The sequence below is a fragment of the Clytia hemisphaerica genome, unplaced genomic scaffold (genome assembly GCF_902728285.1).
Source record: "Clytia hemisphaerica strain Z4C2 unplaced genomic scaffold, Clytia hemisphaerica genome assembly, whole genome shotgun sequence".
In the NCBI taxonomy this organism is placed as follows: domain Eukaryota; kingdom Metazoa; phylum Cnidaria; class Hydrozoa; order Leptothecata; family Clytiidae; genus Clytia; species Clytia hemisphaerica.
Window position 1 is genome coordinate 2,434,088 of NW_027103851.1, and position 9,036 is coordinate 2,443,123.

At 35.2% G+C, this 9,036-nt stretch overlaps 1 protein-coding gene across 1 annotated transcript; it reads right to left on the bottom strand.

Annotated features, from left to right (window-relative positions):
* Positions 1-2,914: 2,914 nt before the first annotated feature.
* LOC136807774 (uncharacterized) lies at positions 2,915-7,212 on the bottom strand. The gene is made up of 3 exons (XM_067064399.1): positions 6,968-7,212; positions 6,363-6,529; positions 2,915-6,148 (listed from the first exon to the last, which is right to left on the bottom strand). The coding sequence occupies exons 1-3, from the start codon at positions 7,055-7,057 to the stop codon at positions 3,412-3,414; spliced, it is 2,994 nt and encodes a 997-aa protein (XP_066920500.1). The 5' UTR covers positions 7,058-7,212; the 3' UTR covers positions 2,915-3,411.
* Positions 7,213-9,036: the final 1,824 nt, after the last annotated feature.

Sequence of the window (9,036 nt, forward strand, 5' to 3'; positions counted from 1 at the left end):
AAAATTTTCTTCACAAATTTACAAACTTGGAAAAGGTATTGGAAAAATTTTTATCTAAAGTGATCGCTTATTGTTAAAAGCTTTTCAATGCAAGAGGGTAATCCCAAATAGGCTGTGAAAATTTAGCTCCGCACCATGGAAGTTCAAATTCAACTTTTGATAGTTGTAATACATATCTCCTCGCCCTATTCCAAAACACCCTCTTATTACTTGAAAAAAAAATTCTTAATTTTCCTGGAAAAATTTTATTTCAATGTTTTGACCCTTTTTAAAAATTTTAATTTGTACCCCAATCCGCGAAATTAAATCCCCGCAAAAAATCAGGAAATCCCTCATCCGCAAAAATTAATCCCCGCGAAATCTTAAAATTTTGCGGATGAGCTCAACCGCAAAATTTAATCCCCGCGAAAATTTATCCCATTAAAGTATGCAGGATGGGTAGGAGCTGTGGGGAAATTCAATTTTAGCGCTGTCCTCACTTACTTAAATAGACAGTATAGACCTAACTCTTCACACAAAAATTACGGGAAACGCATGTTTGGACTTGTACCCTATGCTGCACATAAAAAGGGCTATTTTTACCACTATTTTTCTTAATTCTTGAAAGGCTGCGTCCGATATCCGGACGCTAAAAAGGCATGGAAAATGGTCTGTTAGAGCTCAAAATTCCCCCCCTCGGGCCAAACCATGGTTGGCCCTCGCGGTCTCACTAAACTTCAGCCCCCCTAATATGAAAATGCTTCCTACGGCACTGATCTGTAAAAATTCTTTAGGGCATTTATTCTATTTATTCTTTATACTGTCAAATCATGCATATTGGTTATTGAAATACACATTTGCGCTTTTTTGATGCAAGTAACCAACTCAAAAAGTATTTATTTGACATATTTTGAGTTTTGATTAGAAATATTTCGCGGATGAGGCCCTTCCAAATTTCCATTGGGATTTATTTTCGCGGATGGCATCCAAATCCGCGAAATCAGCGAAATTTAAAAATCCCCACAAAAGTTTATCCCATTAAAGTAGACCTTTTCGCTTTTCGATCCGCCATACCTAGTTCTCAAACAAAAGTGGGAATTTGATTGGAGCATTATTTTTTCGAAGAATCCTTTATGATTGGATGAAAGCGCTTTACTTTCATTTGATTGGATACTTTTTTAATTAAACAATAGCACCAGCAATCTTTTATTGGACAAAATAAAACAATTGATATCGCGGTGATTGGATAGCAGTATTTGGGGCTTTTACATATGTTTGCGATTGAACAAAATAAAACAATTTTAATATTTTCCAGGGGGTGAATTTTTTGTTTTTCTTCTATTTCAATTTTTCAAAACCCGCAAAATGAAAACAGTAATTATGACGTCATACATTCTTGTCCGTGGAAAAAAATTAATTTTGATATACAAGCTCCAGCACAACATAAAAGGAAGTGTTTTAATTTTCACCGCAATAAATCAGGGAGTCAGATCAATGTTTTGGTTTGAAATATTGAACATAATTTTTTCAGCTCGAGTTTATGTCTAATGTTATGGTTTTTTAAATGGCTGGTTCTAAGAGATGAGAGAATATGATTAATTCTTGTTTTCAAGAGAAGCAAAATTAATCTTTCTTCTACAAGATTACACTCTGATATAATGCCAATTATGCATGTAAGTTTTATATTAGTACTATCTTTTTGCATAGGTTTTAGTTACGTTACGTTTTTTCGTTCTTTCAAAATTTGAAAATGAGTATATACTCGCTGGTGTGCTTTTTCAAAGTGCTTGTTCTACCTTGCAGCTCACTAAATATAACTGCCCAAGTTTTGAAATAATTCATTAGAATCATGAAAACCTAATCTACAAGTGTGAAAACAAAGAACCTCCATAAAAGGAAGCAGTCCAGAAGCAGCTTGTTTTCTGCTTTGTTATGCTTTGGTTCAAAAGGCCTATGTTATGGTGCTTCAAATTTGCATGTTTTTGCAAGAGTTTTTTCAATTTTTTCCCGTTTTTTTCCGTTTCTCTAGTTTTAAAGTTTCTATTTTTTGAATAGAACCCTCTGAAAATAAGAAAAGCGGAAAAGAACGTATTTAAAATCGCATTCAAACGCCAGGGATTTTTTAGAGTTTTTATTTGTTTTTTTTTTACAGGTACCTTTTTCAGGTAAAGGTCACATTTTATCTGAAATTTTGCACACTGGTGCAAAATAACAATACCTTAATTTGTGACAGAGCCTGATTTTCGAAAAAAATTATTTTTCCGTCTGAAGAAAACAACAACAGTTCTTTGGCAGTTTCCAGATTTCATCATTCATTTTGTTATCCTCATTTTCTTTTTCCCTCTCCACCATCAACAATCAATGATGAAATTTAATTCCTCATGCTTTTTTGCCTTTATAAGCTCAGGTACATTAATCAGAATTGTAAAGTCTGAAAGTGTACCATAAAAATAATAGTCTAGGAAAAAGGCAAAATTATTGCCACTTATTGCCATTTATGCACAGCTCTTTATGTCTACCAACTTAGTGCTTTGAAAAATCTAATTGTATCAATGGTCCCTTGATAAAGAAAAAATTCCAAAAGCCTGAATCTTGGGCTATTTTCATATTTATAATAGATATGAACCTCTCCCTTCTTAGCAATGAGCATACTTGCATAATGCTATGCTATACTGAGCATAATGCCTCTATTTAATAAGCAGGGGTTGGAATAAAAATGTTCTGGGTGGAAAATTTTTGAAAAATTAATTAGCAGGATGTGCTTATTAGGTATACAAGAGTATTTTAATTATTTTAGAATTTAAAGCCAATTTCATGAATACATGAGAAGAGTTAGAATAAGTATAAAAGAGAAGCATGTTATTCAAATTAAGTTTTTAAATTATTTTTTATTATAAAAGTATATAAATTAGTTAATCAATTAAAAAATAAATTAGTCATCTTTTTTTAGTGTCATGTAGCAATCGATTCATCTGTATTTCTTAATACTGTGTTGTTGTGTTGGATTTGTCTGCATCTTTGTGATTTGAATCACGGTTCGTGAGGTTTGTTGAAGAAGTAGTAGAAACTTTCGACTGGTTGGTGGGTATATCACTCCATATTATCTCCATCATACCATTGCGTTTCCCATCACTGTCACCAACTTTGATTTGTGTTTCAGAGTCATTGAACCCTTCGAAAAATACTTGTTCCGTAATTCTCATAATGTCGTATATAATTTGAAAGGGACAGAACAAAAGACATATAAATGTTTGAATAACTTTGTTGGTGATTCTGGTCAGCAAAGATTTCTTTTCGAATTTGACAAGCTCCATATTGGGTTCTCTGTTCTTGTTTGAGCATTCAGTCGAAAATATCATATCTACATCCATGTTGTCGTAAGAGTTGTTGTTAGTTGTTTCAACGATGGAAGACTTTCCATTGAACGCGCCATCAAATCTGATGTTGAGCATAATTGGTTTCAATTGTCTTATCAAGCGAGTTATCAGAATTACTGTCCTTGTCATTATCACTAGATTCGCTGGAAGGAATCTTCAATCCTGGTTTTACTTTTGAACTTGTTGCTGAGCGACATATGTTCAGAGGGTAAATGATGGGCTCGCTTGGTGTAAGAACTAACTTCTTATTTTTCCTCTGTACCTTAAGTGGTTCTAATGAAAGTATGGAGTCAAAGCTTCTCGACTTTGGAGGTTGATGACAATTTATTGGGCGCTGAACTTTTGGTTGTGGTCTATTGCATTTGATATTCAATGGCATAATAACTGGCTCGGTTGGTGCTAAAACAATATTTTTGTTTTTGCTCGGTGACTTGAATTGCTTATCGGTAACAGTGGAGTTGAAACTTGTTTTTGGAGTTATGTGACAATCGGCTTCATATAGAACATCTTGATGTTTCCGATAACTTTTCGAAGGAGTAATATTTAAAGGCTTGATAACTGGCTCCTTCAGAGTCAAAACCATTTGTTTACTTTTAATGTTCGTTTTGCGTGACTCTTTACAAAGAGTAGTAACGAAACTTGATTTGGGAGCTACATAACAATCCTCATCGAGATTCGAATCCAAGCTTGGTTTAGGTGATAGGTTCTTTACATTATCTTGACAGGTTATGTTCTTTTGTAAAGTCACAAGGCTATCTTGTGAATTATATTGACATACAGGGAAGTTCAAAGGTAAAATGGTTGGTTCGCTTGGTTCTCTAATACCAACTCTGCTTTTGGTTAACTTTGTTGAAATGCTAGTGCTTGGGGTTGCAGACACCAAACCATCACTAGGGCTTGGGGCGCTAGAACTGTCATCTAACGCTAGTAGATCAGTCGGTTTGCTGTTTGCAGAGTTAGAAATGTTCAGTGGGAGAATGGTCGGCTCACTCGGACTTTTAGCTGCCTTTTTTTGTGTTTCAGAGTCATTGAACCCTTTAAAAAATACTTGTTCCGTAATTCTCATAATGTCGTATATAATTTGAAAGGGACAGAACAAAAGACATATAAATGTTTGAATAACTTTGTTGGTGATTCTGGTCAGCAAAGATTTCTTTTCAAATTTGACAAGCTCCATATTGGGTTCTCTGTTCTTGTTTGAGCATTCAGTCGAAATTATCATATCTACATCCATGTTGTCGTAAGAGTTATTGTTAGTTGTTTCAACGATGGAAGACTTTCCATTGAACGCGCCATCAAATCTGATGTTGAGCATATTGGTTTCAATTGTCTTATCAAGCGAGTTATCTGAATTACTGTCCTTGTCATTATCACTAGATTCGCTGGAAGGAATCTTCAATCCTGGTTTTACTTTTGAACTTGTTGCTGAGCGACATATGTTCAGAGGGTAAATGATGGGCTCGCTTGGTGTAAGAACTAACTTCTTAATTTTCCTCTGTACCTTAAGTGGTTCTAATGAAAGTATGAAGTCAAAACTTCTCGACTTTGGAGGCTGATGACAATTTATTGGGCGCTGAACTTTTGGTTGTGGTCTATTGCATTTGATATTCAATGGCATAATAACTGGCTCGGTTGGTGCTAAAACAATATTTTTGTTTTTGCTCGGTGACTTGAATTGCTTATCGGTAACAGTGGAGTTGAAACTTATTTTTGGAGTTACGTGACAATCGGCTTCATATAGAACATCTTGATGATTTTGATAACTTTTCGAAGGAGTAATATTTAAAGGCTTGATAACTGGCTCCTTCGGAGTCAAAACCATTTGTTTACTTTTAATGTTCGTTTTGCGTGACTCTTTACAAAGAGTAGTAACGAAACTTGATTTGGGAGCTACATAACAATCCTCATCGAGATTCGAATCCAAGCTTGGTTTAAGTGATAGGTTCTTTACATTGTCTTGACAGGTTATGTTCTTTTGTAAAGTCACAAGGCTCTCTTGTGAATTATGTTGACATACTGACAAGTTCAAAGGCAAAATGGTTGGTTCGGTTGGTTCTCTAATACCAATTCTGCTTTTGGTTACCTTTGATGGGTTGCTAGTGCTTGAGGTTGAGGACACCAAACCATCATTAGGGTTTGGGACGCTAGAACTGTCATCTAAAGATAGTAGATCAGTCGGTTTGCTGTTTGCAGAGTTAGAAATGTTCAGTGGGAGAATGGTCGGCTCACTCGGACTTCTAGCTGCTTTTTTTGTTGGCTCTTGCAAATATGAGTTGGTTCTCGTGGTAGCCATGTTTTCCATTACAGGATTATCTTTTATTGTCTTTGTAGACGATTCCTTAACTAAGATTCTTTCCTTTGTTGAAAGACTGTTTTCGAAAGACGTAGAAAGTCTTATTGGGAAAATGACTGGCTCACATGTTTCTCGAACCATTGTTTTGGTTGTCGGTTTTTCAACAATCTTGCAATTAAATCTCTCTATACTATCCATAGGAACATCCTTTGAACAGTCATCCAATCTATCAAAAGATTTCTTTGCCAAGAATTCTTCCATCGTTTTGCCACGTTCAACAAGAGGTACTTTAAGTGGCAGAATTGTCGGTTCGACTGGTACTAAAGCCTGCTTATTTTTTACGTTGTTGGATTGACGTAGTTCTAAGTATGTATTGGCAAATGATTTGCTGGCGGGAGGTGTGTCAATGGAGTTTTTAATATCAAGGAACATATTTTCGTGCGATTTTGTGTAATCGGCAAGGTTAGTCTTTGATGCTCCCCACTCGTCAAAGTTAATACTGCAATTAGAAATAGTGAAGAAATGTTTTAGTTGCAGCTCTTTTGCAGACTTTCTTTTTATCTAAAATTTTGGAGTTTATGTTTCTCACAAATGGGAAGCCGTTATTATGGGAGCGCAATCAATTTTCATCATCCGGAAAAAATGTTCACGTTAAATTACCGTAATAATAGGAAAAATATTCAGCGTATATTATGGAGCAGATTTTTGCTTACCTGATATCACGTTCCTCCATCAAGTACTTCTTTTCATCTTCCAGCTTCTTACACTTGTTCTCGGTTTCGTTCAAAGAGTTCAATGCACGTTCAAGATCTTCTTGAGATCGTCTGAAATCTTTTTGTGTCGCGTCTAAGCTTTGCTCTAAGTTTTCCCGAGCTTGGACCTAAAACAAACGAAGAACCATAAAGATGTTGATTTTGATCGGTGTTTGAGTTATATTTTACTCGTAGGTTCCAAATAAACGGGAGGGGGGATCGAATAAACAGGGGGGGTTGGAAAATTTTCAAAATTTTAATAAACGGGGGGACCTAATTGCCGGGGGGGGGTTAGAAATTGTATTTACGAAAACCCAAAAATAAGGTAAATATAGGCTAAAATCAGGCAATTTAGAGCAGAATGAGGGACCTTCTTTTTGAAAGTTGAAAAAAAATAATAAACGGGAGGGGGAGTCCTAATAACGTCCGGAGGGTTTGGAAAATTTTCGAAAAATTGACAAGCGGGGGGGAGGCGTTTATTTGGTACCTACGAGTACTTGAGTTGCAGGAACCAAAACTTTTCTACCAAATAAAAGAAATTTGGAGAGACTTGGGAAATCCCTTACCTCAAGAAGCAATTGTTGATCTCGTTTCTTGAGTGATTGAACTAAATATCCGTTTTTATCCCACGCATCGAACAATTCACGTTGTTTCATATCTGACTCGTATCGTATTTTCAGTATAATTTCATTCAAGTGTCTTTCTTTTGTCGACAATGTTTCCTGGAGATATTTCTCTTCCGCCTGGAACTTTGATCGAAGTAGTCCATGTCTTTTAACCAATTCTATGATAACCTCTTCTTTATAAGCTAATGTTTGTGAAAATGAAGCCATTTTCAATTCATGTTGTTGACACTTTATTTCGCTTTGTGCAAGCTTGATTTTTAAGGATTCAATTGCTTTGACCAAGGTTCTGTCATCAGTCGTGATTCTAGTTGAGAGCTGCGTAGGAATTCTATTCAAATCATTTGTTCTGATTTCAACAAGCGATTTTGTATTTTGTCTACAATCTTCCTTTGAGGCATCTTCTCGAATTGAAATTTCACCTGCACCTGTGGATGGTTCGCTTCTTTCTAGATTGTCCTCCGATACAACATCAACATTCTTAGTAAACGATGTATCAACATTTTTTTTGGGCGAAACATTGGCAATTGCTGTTATCGAACCTGTGACGTTCTCTACCGAAGTTTTCTTCAATACTGGACCATTGTTCTCCTCCAAGAATGTAATTTTCTTTACAGTTTCCATATGTTTCTTTGGTGAATTGATTGATAAAAATGGTGGTGTAGGAATAACTCCACTATTATGACTTCCATCGGGCTTCACATCTTGTATAAAGTTATCTTTCTGACTATTCATAGTTTTCCGTACATTTTCAACTGAATTACCGGTGCTTACTTTTCGTAATAGAATCTCCGATTTTGACTTTCCACATCTAGCCGAAAAATTTGATCCCAGACTTTGAAAGTGATTCAAGATGACACCACTGTCATGTGACAGCTTCTTAGTGAGGGTTGGTTCGGTGATGAAAGAAATAATTTTGCTCTGATTTATTTTGAATTGACTTTGAATGTTTTTGAGCTCGTCGCATAGAGTCATCGGGTCCTATGAGAAAATAAAACGTGTAATTATTTGTATTTTAATGCCTAATCGTCCCTAGACTAGACCATTTTCGTACACGTTTTTCTTTATAAGAACACCCAAAATTTTTGAAGCCTTCGAATGTCCCTAATATTTTAGCCATCGAAACCTTATGTTCTTGTATAGTTTGTTCTTATTAAGAAACCTGAAGAAACGTGTATTTGAGTGTAAACGTTTTTGTTTACAGCACGGCTAGAATCCTAATACAGTTTGTTCAAGCCGGAGGACTACCCCGATTATTTTAGATGAGCATAAAGTTTTCCAAATTTATATCTTTAAGAAAAATTTAATACGCTAATTTAATTAGAAGGGCAGTTTGACTCGGCATTCGATGTGTATAAGAAATTTTGACCAAAATAAGCTCTAGGAATCATTCCTATTTTGCAACCAAGACTTTCGGTATGATCTTTAAAAGAGTGACTTAAAAAACGACGGTGATTGTAGGTATAAAATTTGACAAATGCCTTACTGGATGTCGCGATGCTTTGTCTTCTCGTAACGCGCGAAGTTTTTTCGCAAGTTGATGTTGAGAAACTAATAGATTGTCCAAAGTCTGTTGATCCATTCTGCTAAAAGGATTGAAGCAAGGATGGATCGATGTATGATGATTTTTTGAATATGAATTTAAATAAATTAAAAAAGTGCTTCAAAAAGTCTTGACTGCTAAAAATGAATTTGATTTACTACTTGACCACTTCGTGGTATCAATTTTCTAAAGTTTCTTTCGCGTTGCAACTTTGTTGAACTTTCTTTGAAAAAACTGACGTCAAATTATCTTCAATCAAATTGACGTCAAGAAATTTGATTTTATTGACGTAAGAATCTGCGCTTGCGCCGTTACTTGACACATTGGTTTTAAGGTCAACTTTGATTTTCGAAATAAAATATCATTAACATAACTTAGGCTTGGAAAATAAAATCAAAGTGAGTTCGAACTTGAACTTCCTTGTCACAGCTTTGAAAGATACAATTCTTTAAAGTAAAAATTTATAATT

What these genes read in the sequence shown, in the direction of transcription:
- LOC136807774 (XM_067064399.1), bottom strand. Translation starts at nt 7,057, where the DNA reads ATGAAACAACGTGAATTGTTCGATGCGTGGGATAAAAACGGATATTTA. An exon ending in ATCAACAATTGCTTCTTGAG is followed by an intron (nt 6,530 to 6,967) that starts GTAAGGGATTTC and finishes CGTTTGTTTTAG; the next exon opens with GTCCAAGCTCGGGAAAACTT. An exon ending in ATGGAGGAACGTGATATCAG is followed by an intron (nt 6,149 to 6,362) that starts GTAAGCAAAAAT and finishes TTCTAATTGCAG; the next exon opens with TATTAACTTTGACGAGTGGG.